The sequence below is a fragment of the Caloenas nicobarica genome, chromosome 2 (genome assembly GCF_036013445.1).
Source record: "Caloenas nicobarica isolate bCalNic1 chromosome 2, bCalNic1.hap1, whole genome shotgun sequence".
Taxonomy (NCBI): domain Eukaryota; kingdom Metazoa; phylum Chordata; class Aves; order Columbiformes; family Columbidae; genus Caloenas; species Caloenas nicobarica.
This window is the reverse complement of record NC_088246.1, coordinates 64,123,375-64,147,027: the sequence shown is the minus strand read 5'-3', so window position 1 is coordinate 64,147,027 and position 23,653 is coordinate 64,123,375. Positions and strand designations below refer to the sequence as shown.

The 23,653-nt window shown below is 39.4% G+C and overlaps 1 protein-coding gene across 4 annotated transcripts in view; it reads right to left on the bottom strand.

Moving 5' to 3' along the window:
* Positions 1-23,653, bottom strand: part of COL15A1 (collagen type XV alpha 1 chain) — a 136,655-nt gene that overhangs the window by 77,479 nt on the left and 35,523 nt on the right. For 3 of the 4 annotated variants that reach the window (XM_065630300.1, XM_065630303.1, XM_065630302.1), the window contains exons 3-7: positions 15,028-15,575; positions 11,611-11,685; positions 11,107-11,202; positions 5,971-6,097; positions 2,688-2,806 (exon numbers count right to left, since the gene is read on the bottom strand). In XM_065630300.1, coding sequence (XP_065486372.1) covers positions 2,688-2,806; positions 5,971-6,097; positions 11,107-11,202; positions 11,611-11,685; positions 15,028-15,575 — 965 coding nt within the window. The remainder of the gene's footprint in view (positions 1-2,687; positions 2,807-5,970; positions 6,098-11,106; positions 11,203-11,610; positions 11,686-15,027; positions 15,576-23,653) is intronic. The other variant, XM_065630301.1, reaches the window with a different exon arrangement.

The window sequence follows — 23,653 nt, the reverse complement described above, 5'->3', positions numbered from 1 at the left end:
ACTAAGTCTGTCTGGGAAAAAATTGCAGAAGTTAAAAAGAGATGTTTAAGAATGCTTTAGCTGAGCCCCCTGGGATCTATAACTCTAACAAAAGAAGGCTATGTATCCAGCTTGGTTAAAAAGGAAAGTGACAGAAGATGAAACGGGGAAACTGGTAGCAGAGAGTAAAAATGGGCAACAAGCAAGAGCAAAAAATTGCTAAGCATCAGTATTTGGTCAAAAGAAAGTAAGAATAATAAAAATAATAATAATTTAAATACAGCAGGAACAAAATAAACCCTTTTAGTGGTGAAGCCTGGACATTAACATATATGTAAATTAAAATCCAGTATACAGGATGGAACAACTAAGTCATTTTTGTATCATATTTCGACACAAGTACTATGATCTACTCACACTTTATAACAGCAATGAAATATTTTGTGTTCCATTAATAGCTAATGAAGTTAGGAGGGATGTAATATGACTATCCAAGCATTTTAAAATTAGCAGGATGACAGCTTTCAGCAAAGGATCTGTTAGCTGATTTTTTAAAGATCTTTCTGGGTTTTGTCATTAGGGAAGTTCCTAAAGACCAGAGATCTTTTAATCTGGTCTCATTAGAGATTTTTTTCCCATCTAGAAAAGTGTTAGAAGAGAACTAATTAACTAAGCTGTGAGTAAGGTCATAACCTGAGTGCGATAACAGGATTGTTGATACAGGTTGTTAGAGCACCAAAGGAGCTAGTGGATGTTATGGCAGGACTCCTGTCAATCATCTGCCAGAGATCTGGAGGGTCTGCAGAGGTCCTTGCTGACTGGCAGCTAGCCAATGTTATTCCAATCTACAAAAAAGGCATGAGGGAAGACCCAGGGAACTACAGACCTGTTAGTCTAACCTCAGTTCCTGGAAAAATTGATGAGAAGATTATACTGAGTACTGTTGAAACACATTTAAAGAATAATGCAATCATCAGGCACACTCAACATGGGTTCACAAAGGGAAAGTCCTGTTTAACTAATTTGGTATCCTTCTATGATAAGGTTACCAGCCTAGTAGGTAAAGGGAAGGTAGCGGATGTAGTTTTTCTGGAGTTTAGTAAGGCTTTTGATACTGTCCCTCACAGCATCCTTCTGGAAAAGCTGTCCAGCTCTGGTATCAGCAGGTTCATGATGTGCTGAGTGAAGAACTATTTGAAGAGCAGAGCTCGAAGGGATGTAGTGAATGAGGCTACATCTGAATGGCGACTGGTCACCAGAGGTGTTCCTCAAGGTTCAGTTCTAGGGCCAGTTCCGTTCGATACATTTATCAGTTACCTGGATGCACAGGTTGAATGCACCATTAGCAAGTTTGCTGTTGATACCAAACTGGGAGCTGCTGTTGACTCTTTTGAGGCACAAGAGACCTTGCAGAAGGATCTAGATGGATTGGAGCATTGGGCTATGATTAATGGTCAAAATGTCAGATTCTGCACCTAGGAAGAAGTAATGCTGGGCAAATGTCTTAACTAGGAGAGGAGTGGCTTGAGAGCAGCCCTGCAGAAAGGCATCTGGAGATGCTGGTTGACAGTGGGCTAAATAAGAGTCAGCAGTGTGTGCCCTGGCAGCCAAGACAAAAAACTGCATCCTGGGCTGCGTTAACAGAATATAACCAGTTGGTCAAAAGAAGTGATTATCCCCCTGTATTCAGCATTGGTGCAACCTCACCCTGGATACTGTGTGTAGTTCTGGACCTCAGAATTTAAGAAGGATGTTAAGGTACAGGAATGCATCCAGAGGAGAGCAACAAAGCTGGTGAAAGCATCTTTTTATTGTGAATGCCAGGAAAGCCGATGGTTACTTTTTAAATGGATTTTCCATCTCTGAGTGTTAACATATGTAGCTGTCAGGAGGCAGCATAGACTTCTTTCTTAAAGAATAACCAGGAGCCACAGACATTTTTTCGGTGCAATCCATGCAGTCATTCCTTGTCAAGACATGGAATATAGGATCAACATCTTGGATGGTAATTCAAGTAAGATATGGTTTATAAAAGGATAATTTGCATAAACTATAAATTTTCAGATTAGTCTGTGGGCAACTAAGGACTGTCAGTAATACACATTTTAGGTATGGATTCCTCCAGAGTTTAGTGTGTTTTAGTGTTGATGTTCTGTTTGGATCACCTGATAATGAAGTACTGTGATAACGAAATGCTTCTTTCCACTTGCTACTTCACACAGAAGCACCTGGTGAGCACTCAAATGCTGTAATTTTAAATGTTTTAATATGCCACACTTCTGAGAAGGAAGCAGGACTTTTGCCTGCAAGATAGCTAGTGTAAGACCAAGATGCCTGCTTTTAGGGAATAAAAATTGTGGGCTTTTTGATGAGGATATATGTTGGTTATTTTCTTTGTTTCTCACTTTCTTAAATACAACATGAAGAAATGCAAACCTGAAAGAACAAGTTCATTTGGTTAGTCAAAATCTAAAAACCATTTCAATGGTTATAGACTGAAACATCTGCATAGTGTCACTGCTTTTCAGTCTGATGTCATGAGAGGACATTCAAGAATTTAAAAAGTAACTTCTGTTTTGGCATGCTGCTGAGATGGAATAGATAAAGGTACCAACTCAGAAAAGCACCTAAAATTCATATGTTTTCCTGAGACTTCCTTTTCACTTCTGAGAAAAAGATAAGGTATATGATAAACCTGTTGTACAGACCTCCTCTCTGCTTACTCCTGGCAAAACAGTAGCACCAGAGCCATCTTCTTCTCTTGAGATTTTCTGTATGACAGTGGTAGACTCACTGCTGCCTTGTCCAGTTTTCATGACAGCTGAATCTAAATAAAATAATGACTTATTAATGAGACACAGCAAAATAAAACCCACCCAGAAGTATTTATAAGATCATAGATGCTGCAAGTTTTATGAAAAAGGAAAATATTTAGATTATGACAAAATGCATCCCAAAGATTAATGTTAGTCATTTTCTAACTGAAAATTTTAAAAGGAAAGAAAAAAAGAGAAATTTGAGAATAAAATTGTAACGCAAATTCAAAGGACAAAGACTGTATTGCATCATCATCTTCATCTCAAGCTCTAGTCTAATGGTTGCCTATTTTTCAGCTATATAACATAAAACATAAGAAGCATGTACAAGAAGTATATATGAAATTTAAATAGGAACATTGTCTTTCACCTTATTGAGATAACTGCCTTTACTTTTTGTTTTCTAGGAGTGTACTGTGCACTGCAATTATCTTACTGGAGGAGGACTGGATTCCTCAGTGCATTATGCCCTTTTGTTATTACTTTCCTGCCTGCACTTGCATCTAAAACATCCCATTGTTGCATTAGGCAGATTCACACCCTTTGCAGGAAACATAAGTAGGGCATAGTTGTTCATTCAGTGATGGTGTTCAGTTTTCCATGAAAGGTTGTGTTCCATGATAACAGAAGGTCATAAAACTAAATAGTCATCTTAAATTCCTTTTAAAGGTGCCACAAGACTTTAGAGCCAGTACCACTATTTGCAGAGGTATGTCTCAAGAAGTGTCATGCTTCTTACTGACCTGAGCAGAATGAAGAGGGTTTTTCTCCTTTCGTTCCCCCTGGCTAGCACTTGCACTTTACTGTAGTGTTTGAGAGTATCACAGCAGCAGTTCTTCAGGCCAACTTCTTAATTTTATCTTCTTTTTTTAAAAAAAAAATTTAAAATTGTCCTGGTTTTGGATGGGATAGAGTTAATTTTCTTCCTAGTAGCTGGTATAGTGCTGTGTTTTGGATTTAGTATGAAATGTTTTAGTTGTTGCTAAGTAGCACTTACACTAAGTCAAGGATTTTCAGCTTCCCATGCTCTGCCAGTGAGGAGGTGCACAGGAAGTGAGGAGGGGACACAGACAGGACAGCTGACCCAAACTGGCCAAAGAGATATTTCATATCAAATGGCATCATGCTCAGTATATAAACTGGAGGGAGTCGGCTGACGGGAATGGCAACCGCTGCTTGCAAACTGGCTGAGTATCAGTTGACAGGTGGTGAGTAATTGCACTGTGCATCACTTGTTTTATGTATTCTATTATTATTGTTGTTTTCTATCCTATTAAACTGTCTTTATCTTAGCCCATGAGGTTTACCTTTTGTCCAATTCTCTCCCCAGTCCCAATGTGGGATGTGTGAGAGAACAGCTGTGTGGTGTTTAGCTGCCTCCTGGGTCAAACCACACAGTCCTTTTGGCACTCAATGTGGGGCTCAAAGTGTGAAGATAAGGACAGATCTGGCCAGAATGTGTTAAAACAAATTCATTATTTTTATATATATTTGTACATATATATATATATAATATTTATTATGTTAGTTTAATACTTGTTGGTTACAATACTGTTTTATTTGTTCTCAAGGTTGTGTTATGCAACACCCTGTTTGCAGTGTGCATTTCCTACAGTGCTGTTTATCACCTCCAAGAGCTGGATCCAGGTTACTGTTTTGTTGTACTGTGTAACTCTGCCTTATGATATGATAAAGTTATTGTTTGTGAGACTAATCTGGTATTTGTACCCAGCATTGCCATCATGTCTGTACTTTGGGAGCTGTCTACTGGAAACTATTAATAATTACACTCTTTACTCCTCAAAAGAGCCTATCTATGGAAGAGCTGGGAAGGGGCAGGGATGGGACACTTTACCTTGCTCCTTCAGCTTCCTCTTCTCTTTCAGACTAGTTAGAATAGCTCTTGAGAATTTTGAATATCCTTGGGATGTTCAAGCTGGCATACTCCCATTACTATGTCTCCTGAATGTGTTTCAGCTCAGGTTTATAGTTAAACAAATATTTAAAAATACCACCCAGAGATCTGCCCTGAGGCTGGATAGTTATGAGTCACAGGGTGTGTGAGATAGTATGGGCAAGTTTCTAGGACAGTGGGAACCTCCAGCCTTTTGGAACTTCACTCCTGAACAAGTGCAGAATCCTGAAAAACTAGTAAAATATTTGGAAGAAGTATGTTGTCACTCCAACTCCAGAGAGACATAAATCACTGCAATGTGCTGGGGCCTGGCCCATGCCTACTGAGCCCAGTTCAACACCACTCAGTACCCTCAAGGGGAAGAGAAGGCCTCTGGATCTGATGACAAAATGACAGTCACTGTGGCCACTCCAACCCCTGCAACAAGCAGGTATATCAGACCCACAAGTATAAGGCTCCAGTAGACACTAGTGAACGATGTACTCTAATGCAATCAAACTGTGAAAAGGCAGAACCCTTCTGTATTTCTGAAGTGACTATGGGATCTCAACAGCTAACCTTATTGGAGACTGAAGTAAGTTTGACTGGGATTGAGTAGCAAAAGTACCCCATTGTGACTGGCCCAGAGGGCCCATGCATCCTTGGCATAGACTGCCTCAGCAGAGGATATTTCAAGGACCTGAAAGGCTACTGGTGGGCTTTTGGTATAGCTACCTTGGACACAGACCTGTCCACCTTACCTGGTCTCTTGGAGGACCTTTCTGTTGTGGGGTTGCTGAGGTTTGAAGAACAGCAGGTGCTGATTGCTACCACAACAGTGCACTAGCAGCAATATTGCACCAAGCAAGACTCTCTGATTCCCATCTGTGAATTGATTTGTCAATAGGGGAGCCAAGAAGAGATCAGCAAGACTTGCTCACCCTTTAATAATCTCATATGGCCAGTGTGAAAATCTAATGGAGAGTGGAAATTAACAGTAGACTATCATGGCCTGAATGAAGCCATGCTGCTACTGAGTGCTGCCATGCCAGACATGCTAGAACTTCAGTAGGAACTGGAGTCAAAGACAGTCACGTGGTATGCCACAGCTGATATCACTGATGCATTTTCCTCAATTCCTCTGGCAGCAGAGTGGCAGCACTGAAAATATGACAGTAGCTTTTCATATACAGGGAAATGACAGACTCAGACCTAGAGAACATGAATTATTTCCCCCCTCCCCCCTCAAAAAAAAGAAAAAGAGATAGAGAGAGTCAGTGCCTTGTTCTTTAGGTTTAGCTCCTTCAGAGGTTTCTTCTGATCTGTGATTTCCAGAGGAATTGTTTTCTTCCAAATAAGACAGCACAGTTGGGGGGGCTTCCACTGGCTCAGCCAACGTATCTTCAGGCTAAAAAAACCCCATCAAATCCCAAAGAACTTTTTAGAGAAAACACTTATCACATATTTTAAAGCAAGAATCAGTGGATTAGCTTCCTCAAAGCATAGTAATCAGAACTACCACATTTATGAAGCAAAACAGATATCCAGATCTTTCCCACCTAATATCTTGCCAGTATTTGTCCTTATCCTTATGCTGCCCTTAGAAACATTAACTGTCATTGCTATCATAAAAACCAAAATTTATTAATGGCCAATATATATACCTTCTTTTATGTACAAGCTTTAAATTTATTTCATCTTCTATTTCACTTTTGTCCTTACAGTACACATCTAGTTTCTGCTTATCAGCAGATGTCATACTAATGCTCTTGAGAAATACTAGCACAATACCTCTGAACTTCATTCCTCTAAACCAAGTGATGTACACTTGACAAACCCACAGAGAGGGAGAAAAATGCAAGGAACGTCAAGTTATTGCAGGTCTAACAGCCTAGAGCTGGTTGGTATCCATCCTTCCCCATGCTAGCTGTGGGTGGGCAAGAAGTGGCGATGTCGATAACCTGTTATCACCTGCATGCAGGAAAGTAAAAAGTCTACTCTCTACTGGAATTAGAGACCCAGAGAAGTTCTGTCTCAGTGTAGTGAGGAGATTAATTCATGCAAACCTGCATTTGCAATTTAAATAAAATTTAAAAGTGATTATGTTTCCATGGTAACCTGGAGAAGACTTAATGGGCCAAGCATCCTGGTCTTGAACCAGGTTAAGATTTGCAAAATAGCAAAATAGGGCTTGCTGAAAGAGTTCCTGAGTTGTCAGAACAAGGAAGAGAGGTAACATCATTGGCATTATTTTTATCCCACTGTTTTTGTATCCTTATGAATATGCCAGCATGAACCTTATGAAACTCAGCAAGGACAAACACGAAGTCCTGCACCTGGGAAGGAAGAACCCTTTGCAATGACACAGGCTGGGGACAGACAAACTGGCAAGCAGCTCTGCAGAAAACGACCTGGGGATCTTGGTGGATAGCAAGCTGAATATGAACCAGCAGCATGCCCTGGCAACAAAGCAAGCTGTGTTAACAGGAATTTGGACTACAGAGGTCTAGGGAAATGATTATCCCCATTTATTCATCACTTGTTAGACAACATCTAGAGTATCGTGCCTGGTTTGGTCCCCTATTACAAGACAGATATCAATAAATTAGAGTGAGCTTAGTAAATAGCTTACAAGACAGACAAGTGCTGGAGCACTTGTCCTGTGAAGAAAGGATGAAGGAACTAGTCTTCTTCAGCCCTGAGAAGAGAAAGCTTATGGGAGACCTAGTGACAGCCTACCAATACCTACACAGGGTTCATCAAACTTCATAGTGGTGCTTGTCAGTAGGACAAGTGATAATGGGCTTTAAGTTGAAACACAAGAGGTTCTGACTGGATATAAGGAGAAACATTTTCACCAATGAAGATAGACCTGTATTGAAACAGGCTGTACAATGAGGTTCTTGTAATCTACATCCTCAGATGTTTCAAAGACCAGACCAGAAAAAGCTCTGAAACATGTGATCTGACCTGAATGATGATCCTATTTTGAGCAGGAGCTTGGAATAGATGACCTTCCTTCCAATCCGAAATATTCAATGATGCTTGATTGTATTGTTAGTTCATAAAGATGTAAGGTTAATGAAAAAAAATGGATGGTACTGTTCCTGGAAAAAAAATCACACAAACTCAGTACTGCAACACACCTGAAATACCTTGAACACTTGTGAACCAACAATGAAAATTGTTGTTCCCTACTTTTCCTTTTTGGCGGTGCCTTTCTGATGTACAGAGTAGTTCAGGGTATATTTTTATGAAGATCCCTACAGATTAGACACGACAAGGACAGTTTTTGGCTGAATAATCAATTAGCACGGAATCCATAGGAGAATTCTTTGTGAAGAGACATCTCTTCTACAAATATTAAACACACCTTTTTTGCTGAATCCCTGAGGACTTTTTTGCTGATTCACAAGGCCCATTAGATGGAAATATTCTGAAATAGTCCAAAGAATGCTAACCATTCCTATTGAACAGTACTGAACAACTCGGCATAAAAATACAAGTTAGAATATGCACCATCCACATTGCTAAGTGCCTTTATTCACAGATTTCATTTTCAAGTATAACCTTTGACTTGTTTCATTCCAGCTCATCATAGCAATTTACTTCAAAGCACTGATTTGGAGAGTTTGTTCAGCTATTTTTCCTCTAAAAACTTTCTCAGAAACATCTGTCAGTGACTGTACTGACTGTCAAATTGCCATTTGTTTCCCTGTCTCTTGTTTAGTATTTCTCAAGAATAAATCCATTAAAACTCCATGGGCAGTCACTCTTGAAGGCATACAAATCCTGCGAGTCATTTGCACTTAGACATTTCTAATTTGGCAATAGCATTAAACATTTTGCTAAAGGAGACTGCATATTTATTGTCATGCTGATATGGCCTTTTGAAGTCTCCAAGCATTTTAGAAAAAATATGTGTGCGATCCAATGAAATACTTTCACATTAAGTTCTTGCACTTTGAATAAAATAGTCATTTACTGGCCTTTCAGATTTACGAGATATGCTGAGATTATGCTGAGAAACAATATTTTTGTGTGCTGGTTGTAGCTGAGATAGGTTTAATTTTCTTCATAGTGGCTAGTACAGGGCTATGTTGGGGATTTGTGCTGAGAACAGTGTTGATAATACAGGGATGTTTTAGTTATTGCTGAGCAGTGCTTAGACAGTGTCGAGGCCTTTTCTGTTCCTCACACCATCCCACCAGCAAGAAGGCTGGGGTTGCACAAGAAGTTGAGAGGGGACACAGATGGGACAGCTGACCCCAGTTGACCAAAGGGATATTCCACACCATATGATGTCATGCTCAGCATATCAAGCTGGAGAAATAAGAAGGAAGGTGGGACATTCTGAGTGATGGTGTCTTTCCCAAGTAACTATTATGTGTGATGGAGCCCAGCTTTCCTGGAGATGTCTGAACGCCTGCCTGCTCTGCTCATGGGAAGTATTTTGCTTTGCCTATTCCTTTTCCTATTAAACTGTCTTTATCTCAATCCATGATTTTTCTCACTTTTACCCTTCTGATTCTCTCCTCCATGCCACCGGAGGGGAGCAAGCGAGAAGCTGTGTGGTGCTTGGTTGCTGGCTAGGGCTAAGCCATGACACCTTGCAGAAGAACAAATAAAAGCCAAAACTTCTACTATTGCTCTACGTAATTTTAAACAGTGTTGTAATTATGAAGACTGTTAATCAGAAACTTAAAGGAATAGCTAAAATAATTAATTTTTTTCTGGATAGACTACAGAAGTTAGACATCTTTCCTGAATTAGCTGCAGTTGTATCCAGATGAGAAAAATGAAAAGCACAATAAGATTTCTTGGGTTACATTTAGTAGTGTGACGCAAAATGGAGAGGAGTCGTCAAGGTACCAGGTGATTTTGCTGCCATTTAGAAGAACCCCAGCAGACCACAGAAATAAGCGGAGAAGAATCTCCTGAACTTCAGCAAAGTAAAATGCAAGTCCTGCATCTGGGGAGGAATGCAGCAGTAGTGGTGGGGGCCATGCAGCAGTAGTGGCTGGGGGCCAACTGGCTGGAAAGCAGCTTTGCAGGAAAGGATGCTGGGTATACAAGAAGCAAAGGTAGCAAGGTAGAAATTCTGTTTCTGCATCAGAGAAAAACTAGACTGGAACAGAGAGGTAGCAGAGTCTCCATCCTTGAGGAAATCCAGAACTCACTGGCACTGAGCAAACTGCTCACTGAACAACCTGTTGTACTCAACTCTGCTTTGAAAAGGGAGTTGGACAGGACAATTTCAGAAGTCCCTTTCAAACTCAGCTAGTCTATGATTCTGTCAAATGCACAAGGCAGGCCAAAAAGAGTTTAATGAGGTATACATAAAAGGCATAAAAATTAATATGAGATCTCTTCTCAAACACATCAGGGGGAGGAAGCCAGGTCAATACACAATTCAGTTGTGAAAAGACTGCTCAGAGAATGTTAAGCCATAGGAGAAAAAAAAAGTTTTTTGCATCCGTATTGGCCACAGAAGAATTGAAATTCCTGCAAAATTCTTGTGAAACTCAGCAGAGGATATATCTAAAACTGAAGTCTTTGTAAGAAAAGGGTAGGAAACACACTGACAAAGTGAATGGCAACGAATCGTCACAATCAAATGGTATTCACCCATCAATTCTGAAGGCTCCAACAATGAAAGAGCTGAATCATGTGCTGTATCAGGGAAATGTGACCATGGTTTCTGTAAAGTCATCTGTCACAAACCTACTGGTTTTCTCTGAAGGAATCAATGAGAATAAGCTGCATGGAAAGCTTCATTGTGAGGAATGGAGTGGAACATTTCAGCCTGGCACAAAAAGGAAGGGGGAACATGATGTGATAGGAATCTCTAAAATCGCAAATGTTTTGGTGAGTAAAGAGCAACTGTTTACTCTGTCTTCCAGTAAAGTAACCACCAAATGAACACTTAGCATATTCAGAAGGGCAAGAAAGAGATGGAAGTCTTTCGCAAACACGTAGCTAAATAAGCTAAGGAACTGTGCAGTAGGAAGCTGAGGATGGTAAAATTCTCGTGGGTTAAAAAAAAAAAAAAAAAAAGCAAGAAGTTCAAGGACAAAAAACTCAGCTGAGGTCCACTAAACACAAACAGGTACAGTTCTGGCTCAGGCATTTCCTGTGAAGGAAAATGTTACAGAGTAAACAGTATTCCCAGTAACTGTAATTATGTTCTTGATCAGTTATTATACTCTTCAAGTACTGGTTGCTGATTAGTGTCAAGTATACCAGATTTTTGATCTGACACAGTGCAGTCATTCTTATGGATGGGTGCATGTTGCTCTCACAGGTACCTTTGGAAGTTGCCACATATGAAAAACTAGTGACAAAATTCAGAACTTGCTGTCTTAAAAAGTAATATTAAACCAGAAAGGTTAAAACAAATAAACCAAATGAATTTACCCTTACGGGAAGATAAGAAGGTGCAAGGACTTCTTGTGTTCCAGAAATACCTTCATGGTCTTGAATGCTGCCATTGCCACTGTTGTCCCCTGAAACCTGTGCAAAACCCAATCATGATAGAAAGTTCATAAAGGTCGGGAAAAAAAAGTATGGTCTCCAAGGAACTCGCTACTTCTATGTTTTTTTTCTTCTTTTCCTCCCATTGGTCTCAGTGTCATTATGATATTAACTTATTTCAGTACTTACTATCCTTCAGAAAAGTAGAAGTCATAGTTCATTTTCTCAAAGGTGTTATAGAAAATTATGCTTTTTGAAAAATCACAGTGTTAGAAGCTGTGTAGTCAAAAAAAAGAGATTTCCTCCACACAGATATTTTAAAGTATGATACTATGTTCCCAAGAAGAAATACTACATTTGGTCTTATGAAAAATGTCTAATGGTAAATGACTTTGAAATCTCTGAGGCACTGAGGATAGATAAAGAAGTGTTTATGAGAATACTCACATAAGAATCATCATCTTCACAATGATCTTCAGTAGCCCTTGGGTCAGATTTGATTGTCAGATGTTGAATTGAGCCCTACATGAAATGACAAAAACAGTTCAAGGAAAGTAATAATTAAATTAGCACATGTGAAGCAGGGGTGGAGAGGTGGGAATTAAACAAACAAACAAACAAACAAACAAACTCAGACTTTGTTCTGATTTGCTTGGAAAATGTTCTGAAGTATAAAATTTTATTATAGTTAAACCCCAGTTTAAAAATGTAAATATGTTCTTACATTTTCCTTTTACAAAACATAGAAAATATTGAAGCTGCCAGAACACAACTACCATGTCCAAATGACAACACAGCTGCTACACTGTATTGCTAGTGCCTCAACTGAAGGATCTAATCCTAGATTATGCCCTAGAGTCTGTAAAGCACTGTCTATTTTTTCTAGTTAAGAAATGCATTGCAGCTCCAAAAATGGCATGTGAAAGCCCCTAAAAATGGAGACAAAGGATGGGAAGCAAATACCAGTAAGTGATGAAGTGGGTCAGGAAGAAACCAGCTTAAAACTTTCCAAAGCAGAAAGAAAGGAGATGGATTTTCTGATTGCAAATGTTTATTTTTTCATAGTTACAAATTATATTTACCAGTCTGACATGCTGAAGGAAGAGCAACAGTTTCATTCTAAACATTTAAGTCTTGTTTCTTAGATTACAAAGACTCAAAGTGTTTTAAGAAACGTGTGGGAGACCTTTTCTTGTTATGAGGTCTCACAGAGTTAGACATGATGCACACATAGGATAAATCAAGAGCCATCTTACCTAACACACGACCTGCCTTTTCTCATTTTGCTAACTGTATATTTTGTTTCTCTGCTTTTGTATTTTCTGTATAGAAGAGCCTGAAGAAACTGATAGATTTAGTCTTTAGACAGACGTCGAATACTTTTCTCAGTCCAGTGACTTTTTTCAAGGAGCTGCAATGATATCTTTTTTGTGCTCTGTCTGCTGAGTACTACCACAGACACACCGCGGATCTGCTCGCTCAGGCGTACAGAAAGCCTGAGTCTTGGTAACGAAAACTGCAACTGTTGGGACGAACAAAGTAGTATGCTTTGGTGTTACTTAATGCCACCAAAAAATGCAAACTCCAGAGGAGGAGTAGCTACCGTTTGTAAACATAGCTATGTCTGACTTTCTGCTTACTCTTTCCTCTCTGAAGTGGTCCTCTCTTCTTGTCCAGAAGCATTGGGAAATTACAAGCAAAGAAGTACTTTTGAAGCAATATTTCTGGTGGCTTCTAGAATATTTCAGGAAGAAAAAAAATTCTGAGATTCTATTTTTAACAATCCTCTAGTTTCTGTACCTTCAAAGACCATGAAAGTCATGCAGTTGGTGCCTCCTAAGTTTGCAGGCAATCTGAGACAACAGCTCAGTGAACTGAACCATCCTATTTCTCTCAAAACTTAATAATGGGCAACTCAGATATTGAATGGTCAGACTAACTGAACAATTCACTGAAAAATTATACATGAAAGGAGGCCCAACCAGACACCTAAGCAGTCTCTTAGAAGTGATGTTTTGTTTTCACAGTATGAGAGAATCACATTTGGATAACACATTTTTCTGCTCTTGTTCTAGTCCATGGCTCTGGATGGTGAAGGAAGCAGAATGGAGAGCCCTAATATTTCCTAGGTGTTGCTTCTAGCCCGTTACTCCAACCAGAAAGTCATGACTAAGTCTGCCATGGTAGAGACGGTAGGGATGAAGTATTGTGTTCCCCCTCTGAATCTTGTGACTGCTACTGCCTTTCTTGTTAAAGCTGGTTTGCAAAATCTGGCACCATCAGTGATTCAGCTATATTTGGTTGTTGTTTGGTTTCTACTTTTCTTTGTAAGCACCAGGGCTAGAATTTCCTTTTGTTTCCATAAAATCTGATGATTGTTGTGTCCTTTTGCATTTGGCAACTAGAGCCTTAGACACATGGATTCCCATTAGCCAGAGCAAACCAGTAACTGACATCTATTCAAAGCCATTTGCACAATCTGCTGTGAATTGTTTCTGTTTTGGGCAGTCAATGTGAATAATTCTTGTCATACAAACAGAGCTTGAGGGGGAATAAACCATTTAGTTTTTCTACCCAAAAGCAATTATGACATACGATGCATGAAGAAATGAAGACACAAGACCTAGAGTACATGTCACAATTAATAGTACTGAAGCAATCAGAATATTGGCTGAAATTTATGTACCCAGTACAGCATATGGAACAGCCTGTTTCAGTGGAAATGCCCTACAGTGTAATCCACCATGCATTCCTGTCACCATATTTACAGATCTATTGTTGATAATTTCAGTAACTGATCATCACATGTGTTTTCTAGGTGGGTACCAAAGTGGTCTCATTTTCTTGAATGTTTGTCATTCCTACTCACTAACTAGGCATCCCCAATACTACAGTCAACCCATCTGGCTAAGAAAGGTAGCACCAGCAGATAGTTTTCCTGCTTTCCCTTTCCACCACTTATTTGCTGCTAAATAACATATTCCTGTAATTCCAGGTGCTTAGACTAGCCAGATAAAGATTAAAGTGCATTTGTTTCTTACCAAATGGAACTCACAACCTGCTAGTACACCTGAACTCTGGAAATAACATATTTTTACGCTAAAGCAAAAGATCCACTCATTTTTGTGTTGCTCCTTTACTACTTTAGGGGAAGAGACATAAATCTCATTAAATACTGAACAAGTACAAGGGAAGTACAAAAACAAGACAGAAAAAGTGTGACATTTCCCTTTCAGTTTGACAATGAGTCAGTCTCTTGTATATTGACAGCTATCATATTTCCATTTGGAAGCTCAATGTCTGAGAATTCCAGTTGGGATGCAGCAGAAAGAATGCTTGCACTCAAGCTAAGAAGGCTTGAGAGATTTGTAGTAGCTTTTCTAAAGCACGTGATAAGCTTCAAGTAATATATAAATTCTTCCAACTATCTTTATCTTTGATGAGATCATTCTCTTCCTTATGTTGAATGTGAAGTAACCATATCTAGCTAACAAGAATTTTAAATACTGATTTTCTACTCAGGTATTATTCTCAGAAGTTAAACAAATGGATACTCTGAAACTGGTCCTTCATAAAGAGGCCATATAAAGTTAAGTGATATATTTACTTTGAAATTCCTAGTATTCAAACTGAGCATTGAGCTTAATATCTGGACCATTAAGAAACTTCTGAGGTTCTAGGAACATTTGCATTTTAAGCCGGAGTTTAGATATCTGCACTGCCTGAACCCTAGCCAAGTATGGAAAATAGAAGCTATATAATTTGTAACCTCATTTGAGATATAAATATTGTAAGCAGACTTTCTCCTGTAGAGGGTACATGCATAAAACACCAAGGCATGGGAATTTATCAGATAGTACTTACTGTGAACTTTTCCAATCCTGTGGCTCCTGCATTACCAACAAATATCCCAGAACCAGATTCAAATACCAAGGCTTGTCCTGATCTTTGAAACTGAACTCTCTGATATTCTTCACAGTCCATGAACAAAGCGACATCATTTCCCTGAACAGTCGCTGTAAACCTATTCCACCTGTTAGTCATCACTGGCACTTTAAATGAAGCAGCCTCTCGGGAGATCTGGGAACCGGGCTCTGTGTAGTACATAATTATTCTCTGGGTGCTGTCATCAACCGGTGAAAGTCTCATTCCCAGGTAAATAGTTTTCTGTAAGGCATCTGTTATTGCAAATAGCACTCCTCCATGATCACTGTTTGGTTTCATTGTAACTACGATAGTGAAATCCCTATAGAAAGGCGATGGTATTATAGCACTTGTCAATCGACCGATGTTAGCATCTGGACCAAAGTTGTAAGCTGGAAACCCTCCATAGCCGGTGACAAAATAGACAGAAGGAGGAAGAGGAACTCCTATTAACTCCATGAGGTCAAGATGTCCTTTCGAGCCTCGTTCTGTAAAGTGTGTGAGAAGAAACATTTTATTTATTCTTGAGATGTACAGCCCATTTAATTTAAATAATTTAAGAAAATCCTTAAAAGCTGTAATGTAGTGTTATAATACTAGTAAGATACTTCTAATACTTTATGTCGTGGTTCTCTTAGTACTTAAATATATCTAGCTAAGTACAGGCATCATTCTTTGTCCTTTGACTAACTGAAGTTACAGACTACAGAAAGGTGCATGTAAACATTTGGTGAAACTGACTGCTAACAAGTAGTTCCTACAACATATACTTTACTTTAGCTGTTCATGAACTACAAAGAAAAGTGTTGAATGTGCTTTCAGAATGGATTCAGTGAAGACTGAGCAATATTTTGTTTTCTCAAATAAACTGAGATCCTTTATCGTCACAAATTAAGAAGACAGCAAAAGTTCTCTACAAACAGCATGACACAGTTTCACAAACATAGGATAAAAATTACAGTGGATTTACTTTAGCCCTTGCAGTTACCTGCTTCTACAACAGATGTTAGATTTTATTTATGCCTCTGTTCTCAGATTTATCTCCTTAGTTGCACTGTGTACATAACAAATACTATTCAGCAATCAAAATTCAGTTTTGAAATGAGAGTATCTTTGCCTTGGCAAACACACAGATTTAAGTATCTCTGCGAAACATGCCCAAAGAGACAACTCCTTCTCCACGATGGAGGAGCAATGACAACAGCTAAGTACCTACACCCAACTTTAACCAGAGCTTTGGGAAGACATTGTCTTGGTTTTGGTTAAAACAAGACCAATTTAGTGAACCTTCTTTTCAGCTAAGTTCTTCTAAGTAACTGCATTTTTCTGAAGTTGGCTGCATGTTTTTTGGACAGTGTTCACTCCAGAGTTGATAATGCCTCGTTTAGTTTTACTGAGCTAACAGTAGTAATGGTATGCAGAAAAGGCCCAGGTTTATCTTTTATTGCTATAGTAGCCAAGGTCACTGATAGGTATCTTATGTCCCATAAGTAAGCAGGGTCATACTTGCAGGGAGGGGCAGACTGGTGACCCAAATTGACCAATGAGGTATTCCATGCCATCTATATCATACTCAGTTAAAAGATGTCACAAGAGTTTCGTTGCCTTCATCCATGGCCAGCGTCTGAAGAGGACCCTGCAATCCTGATCCTGGCTCCAGTCTGTGCATCCCTGAATCCAGTTCCTGTCTACTGCAGAGTCCCATCCAGGACTTCCTGGTGTCTGCCCTGCAGCCACTGCTCCCCGCCCGCTTCCCCCACCCTTTTCCCCTCTTCCACCCCCCGCCCCGCCCCCCGTTACCCATCCCCTCGCCCCCCCCCCACCTCGAGCTTCTACGAATTTTCTAAGACGTAAAAACAAGCATAAGAAGGTACCATTTTTAAGCACAATGAATGATTCAAATCTGAATCTCTACAGAGCTCCACTCAAACTAAAGCCTTTCCTCCCTTCGCAATCTCCTCTAACCTCTCGTTTTTAAATTTCTCATTTTATCTAAAAGTCTCAGTTCTTCTTACTGGGGTACATTTTCACCCCTTTGAAAATATTTATGTTATGCAGAAGCAAACAACATATGTCTTAATGTAGCTACAAATGTAAAACAATAATAACTCAAAAACTCCAGTTCAGGACTAAGTAACTGCTGGCTTTCCAGGGTCCAAGAAATTCATATTTTTAAATCACTTTCTTTATGAGCCCTGGGCTCTCTCTACATTTGTCTTTGTTGAAAAACTTCAGATCCTAGGTAAGAGGGAGGATGTATTTGGAACCACTGTTTTGCAGTTCATTTCTCTGTCTACCTCACATACTAGTATACACACTAGTTCTCAGATTAACTCTAACAGAAAAAAAGTAGCCTGTCATCCACTAGGGCTGCCACTGCTAATATTCCCAAGGCCCTTCTTTGTGGTGACATCTCTGCATCAGGAAAGTTCCTTAAGATGATGTCCACAGACAGCATTAAGCAAAGTGTGCTTGCTCAGTGGTCACTTTATTTTCAACACAGCATGAGGAGAACTGATGCCACCTATGGTACTCTAACACTGTGCAGGTTTACAGGGAATAGAACCTAAAACCAGTCTGCCTTCTTATAAGTACGTTAGGGACAACAGATACAAGTCAGTTCCCAGGTCCGTTTTTTGAACAAATACTTACAGAAGCTGAAAACAAGCTCCCAGTCTGTCTAAAGGGAAGTAGTGAAGGTTGCTCTTTGCTCAGCCTACTTGTGAAGGACCAAGTCATTCCCAGATTCTGATGCATATCACCCTGAGATGACCTACATTTTACCAGCAGCACATACACTCTGGTCATGGGATGAGCTGAAGTTTCCTATTTGCATATAAAATCACAGGATGTGCATGTATGATTACAAACAACTGTTGCTTCAGAACTTGTAACACTTGGTTTCCTAGGAGCTGTGTCCTGCATAATTATTTTAATTTCAGCTCAGTACATCCTGCCAACCTGGAATACCCCAAGTTCTTCCTCCTTGAGAAGGAATTCTTAAAGGTGCAGGAGCAAGCTGTGCTGAAAGAAAAACCAGAGGGGAAGACGACCAGCCTGGCTGAACAGAGAGCTTCATCTGGAGCTCAGGAATAAAAGGAGAGTTTAGAAGAAGGGGCAGGTAACTCAGCAGGACTACAAGGACATCACAAGGTTATGCAGGGAGAAAATTAAAAGGATCAAAGCCCAACTAGAGCCAAGCCTGACTACTGCCATAAAAGGCAACAAAAATGTATCTATAAATACACAAGCAACAAAAGGAGGGCTAAGGAGAATCTCCATCCTTTAGTGGATGCCTGGGAAACATAGTGACGGAGGATGAGGAAAAGGCTGAGGTACTAAATGCCTTCTTTGCCTCAGTCTTTACTAGCAAGACCAGTTGTGCTCCAGGTACCCAGGACCCTGAGCTGCAACAGAGGGACGAGGAGCACAATGAAGCCCCAATAATCCACGGGGAAATGGTTAGTGACCTGCTACACCACTTAGACACGCACAAGTGTATGGGGCCAGATGGGATCTACCAAAGGGTTCTGAGGGAGCTGGTAGAGGTGCTTATCAAGCTACTTTCCATCATTTATCAGCAGTCCTGGCTAACCAGGGAGGTCCCAGTTAAGTGGAGGTTAGCAAATATGACACCCATCTACAAGAAGGGCTGGAAGGAGGATCTGGGGAATTACAGGCCTGTCAATCTGACCTCAGTGCTGGGCAAGATTATGGAACAGATCATCCTGAGAGCCAGCACACAGCACATACAGGACAAACAGGTAATCAGGCCCAGTCAGCATGGGTTTATGAAAGACAGATCCTTCTTGACCAACCTGATCTCCTTCAGTTGGACTTTGATGATCTTAAAGGTCTTTTCCAACCAAAACAATGCTATGATTCTATGTGCATAGGACCTATTTCTGCCTTCAATACCTGTAGCTCTCCTACATCGCCTCCCTGCCCCAGTATGTGCTAAAGAATGGTTCTAAGCTGTGTATGTTTGTATTAGCTGGCCAGTTTGCTTGTGATAATTGGCCATCAAGAAAGAGAAACTGCATAATTAACCTCACAGCTCTCACCGTAGCTTTTTCTCATTAAGATACTAATGTGCCACTCTCACATCATGCGTTTGGGAGTTTCAAGAATACAACAGGATGAGTGCCCATTAGCTGCTTATTATACATGGAGAGTCCTCTGTCACAGGGAAGATAATGGGATGAAATTAAACTGAGTAAAGGAGAAAATGATCTTAACATGAAGAAAGTCCTACCGACAATGCCATCTTTTTGCCTATAGTCTTACCCCACAAGGGGGAGAGTGACCTTCCCTCAGGCTGGCAATTTCAAACAAAACTGTACAAAACAATTAAAAAAGATTGTAGATAATAATTTCAAAGCTATTTGTTATAACATGACTTTTAATCTTTGTTCCATGGTTTGTAAATGTTCCCAGTTCCTTCATAATGTATATATTTATTGGTACAGTGTGGATTGATGAAGTATCTTCCAATTTTTAAACTTAGTTACCATAACTGTAATAGCTATATAGGCTGAATAAATCCAAATAGAATAGTTATGGAAAAGGCATGACAGTCCGTCTGAATACTGTAAACAAAGGGAACTGAAAGACTTCACTCAAACTACTAGATTAAAATCAGGCAAAATAAATGAATCTTGCACTTTGCTCTGAAACCTGGGAATCTGGTTCTGATGAAGAGCTAAAGACATATTTTTCAGCTGAAATATAGCTTTGTTATTCATTATTCATAGGCAGTACCATCCTGGGCTATGCGTTGCCCAGGAAAGTGGTTTCCATTGTCCTAGAGACTTTGCAAAAAAATGGTAAAATGTTGTCCCTGAGCCAAAGATGTTACAATTTAAATAAATTCTTATCTATCATCTTATCTGTATTTTAGCTTTGGCACTTGTTTGCTAAGGTAACTCACTGACTGGAAAAAGTCTGATGTGTTCCATACAGAAACTATTTTCCTTACATATTTTTAGAAAGTGTAGAAGCTATGTTTAGAAACAGAAAAACTAGCTCCTTATCCAGAATCTATTTCCCTTTGGCACTTTAAAATGCTTTTCCTGATAGATTTTGTGTCTTCCTAATCAAAGTTAATCATTTTTTGACTGTGAATCTAATGTTGAGTCATGTTTTATATTCACACATATATATACATAAAGGAACCTCAATTACAAAGAAAATGCATAAGCCATTACTCAAGAGTAAAAGGTAAGGAAAATAGTAAGCTTGAAGGAGAATATAGGATCTGTATGCAGACACCAAACCTACTTCAAAAGAACACATGAAAAGGACCTACAAAGCAGATGGAGAATATCTACAGTGGCCAGGAATCAGCTTATCCGACTTGGATAGAAGGATGCATCTCAGAAGCAAATCTAATGAATAGAACTGTAGTTTCCCACCTCTCTTTCTCAAGGGAAGATTTGGTAAATGCGAAAAAAAGCCTTCTAATTCTCCCTACACAGTATGTGAAGCTGCAGTTTCCTAGTCACATACCAAACAGTAACATACAGAGGCAAAAACACTTGCTTTTTTAGCATAGGCTCTGAAACGAGTCATATTTGCAAAAGGTGGCAGCACATGACAGTAAAGAAGAATCTGGTTTTTCATTTAAATAAAAAAAGTCAGAAGGCTCAGCAAATATCTAAACTTCAGTGAGACTGGAGTGGAAGCTTGCACGTATCCAATACAGAAAAGCAAAACAAGAAGCTTCTAGCCAAATTCTGTACTTACAGCTCATCCCCAACTCTTAATGGATTTATTAAGACCTACAGTTACAGTTAAGAGCAGAACATGGACTTACAGCCACAAGTTTTGTTCCCATTCAGTTATCTCAGATAAATTCATGTCCCACTGCTGCAGTTATATTAGAACAAAAATGCCCTCTTATTCCCTCAAATCAATAGGTAAAGACTGTGCTATTTTAAGTACAGTTAAGCCAGCAGAGCACTATGTTGCACCAGTATAATTTTGTTTCAAGTATGTATTGCTACTAAGCCACTGGATATTGGGGATTGTCCAGAATTCATCCCGTTCATGTCCATGTTTCCTATAGCTGGGGCGCTGGAAGGTATGGTACAGAAGCGGCTTTAATTTTATCTGTTATCTCAAAAAAGAAAGTAGTAGAATACCGTAAATTTGTATGGTATTTTTATAATTCTGGAGTTATGAGCTGTGATATACTTCGCGTTTGCTACCGTTTGTTACTGTATGTTATAGTTGGAATTGTTATAGAATTTGCAGATAGCTGGAGATTCCCACTGAGTAGCTTCAGAGACCAGTTAAGAAGTATTGGCCTGTTGTAAAAATCATCCTGTAAATCAATATATGGATGGTTTCAAAACTGCAGATGACAATAGTGAAGTTTTTTGCTTCTTTTAATTGTATTTTTGCATGTGATTACCGCAATGCTTCATTACTGAAACTGTAAAAATTAAAACCCCACCATTTTGGCATTGGAAGATACCTATTGTGTGTTTAGCACAGCAATCAGTAACAGTGGAAGATCATGACGCTCAAAATGGACTGGAAAAAAAAAAAAAGCAAAGCCTTTTTGGAAACAGGTAAGAGGAGAAAGGTTTACTCATTAGACAGAAAAGGAGACCAAAAAAGAAACATGATATTGACAGCAGAAGGGCAGAAGTTGGAGAAGATCCTAAAAATGGAGTTGCTGGTATAGAAATGGCAGTCATGGAAGCCATTTTGAAACTGTAGCTGTGAAGTGACAGATATTGTGACTTAAGCCTTGGTGCTCACCTGACCCTCTCCAGATCACTGTCAGGTACGTGTAGCCCAAGAGCAACATACCTCACCTTCAACCCACATGAACTGAGCAGGATGGAATCGCAGACCTGTGGGATCCAAAATACTTTTCCACTGCTCACAAGGGGTAAAGTACAGAGGAAAGAAAAAAACCTTCCTGCTTGGAGGTCTTATTACGTTTGTTTTAATTGTTAAAGCACAAAACTAGTATTTATATCTCACAAATAGGAATGGAGGCAGAGGCAGAGAAAGGCCCAGATTCACACCATTTGGTTTATTATACCCATCTGTAACTTTTAGGTTAGGAACCTTCTTTCAGATGCAGTAGCTGTCTTTACAGAAAGCATGCAAAAAGTAACCAGTGGCGCCAAAAGGCAATTTGCTCCAACCTAACAGCTTCTGGAGGCATGTCACTCTCTCATAATCTAGATACACATATTTATCTTTTACCTTTAAAGGAAATGGACCTGAGTTCAAGTAGGTGCAGGTGAAGGACATATCCAAAGGTCAGGCTGTATCTGTACTGTATAATTGAGAGCAGTAGAAAAGATCCCTGAACCACTGAAAGAACACAGATACAGAAAAAATCTCTGGTCAGTTTAACTGGGGCACAGAGCCTGGTTGGATCTTCAGTTTTGGGGACTCAGAGGACTGCTCTCTGGACTGCACATGCGCATGACCTCGTACTGCTGCTTCCTCCTCATGCTTTCCCATGTGGAGTAAGGTAGTCCCAGTGCTGGGCCTGATCCAAAACCATTGAATGATTAGGCCTCATCAGATCAATGTCATTCCACTGAAATTAGTGGAGAAACTCCTTTAGCGAACCTAGCAGGGTTTGCATTAGACTAACAATGTCTTTATCACTGGATCTATATACTTGTTTACTCATTTTTAACAAGTGCAGGTGAAGTGATATATGCCTTGTTCTAAAGGTACGCAAATCCATTACCAAAAGTGAATTTGCTTGCCCTCTCCCCTTTCTTTTAATGCTATAAGGAACTTAAAGGTTTATATTAAAATATGACTAGAATCTGGACCTTTCTTACAAATAGTAATTATAAACCTGAGATTATTTTTATTTCCTGTTGTCTAACAGAGCTCATATAAAACAGTCTCTGTTTCTATCTAATGCACTGCCTTCCATACAACTTAACTTCTAACGTGGTATAAAGTATACTACCATATAGGCTTTAGGAACCCTACTTCAACAAAGTCAAAGACTACATGGTTACTGATAAGAACACCGTTTGTCAGTGTACTTTTATCCTCACTTTTACCACCAGAAAATATATCAGAAGCAGCATTCAAAGGCAAGGCTGTCATCCCTGACATAGAGAGAATTACCCATCTCAGCACCATTTTGAAACATACAGTTCCAAAGGCCCAAGTCTGGAAAAAAGAAATGAAATATTGACGTCAAGTCCTTTGAGCAAAAGCAAATTATTAGAACTGTATGGTGAGACCAATTGGTGTTTCACTACTGCAAAATAAACACACTGTTGTTCTCTTCCATGCTGTAAAAGATGCTTGAGCTGGACTGTTGCATCTACATGAATGCAAAGATTGAAGTTGCACATAATGGGCTGCCATATTTGGCCCCAACCACTTAATTTTTAGCAGTAGTATTTGTTCATCTGTTATTTTAAGGATTTTCACATTTATTTAATCCATCATGTTTTTAGCTAGAAATGACTTGTAACTCAGTTATTCAGGTACATCAGCTGCCACATTTAGCCAAATTCTGCTGCAGGTTAATGAACCTTAACAAGTACATAAAGGAGTCAAAATAACA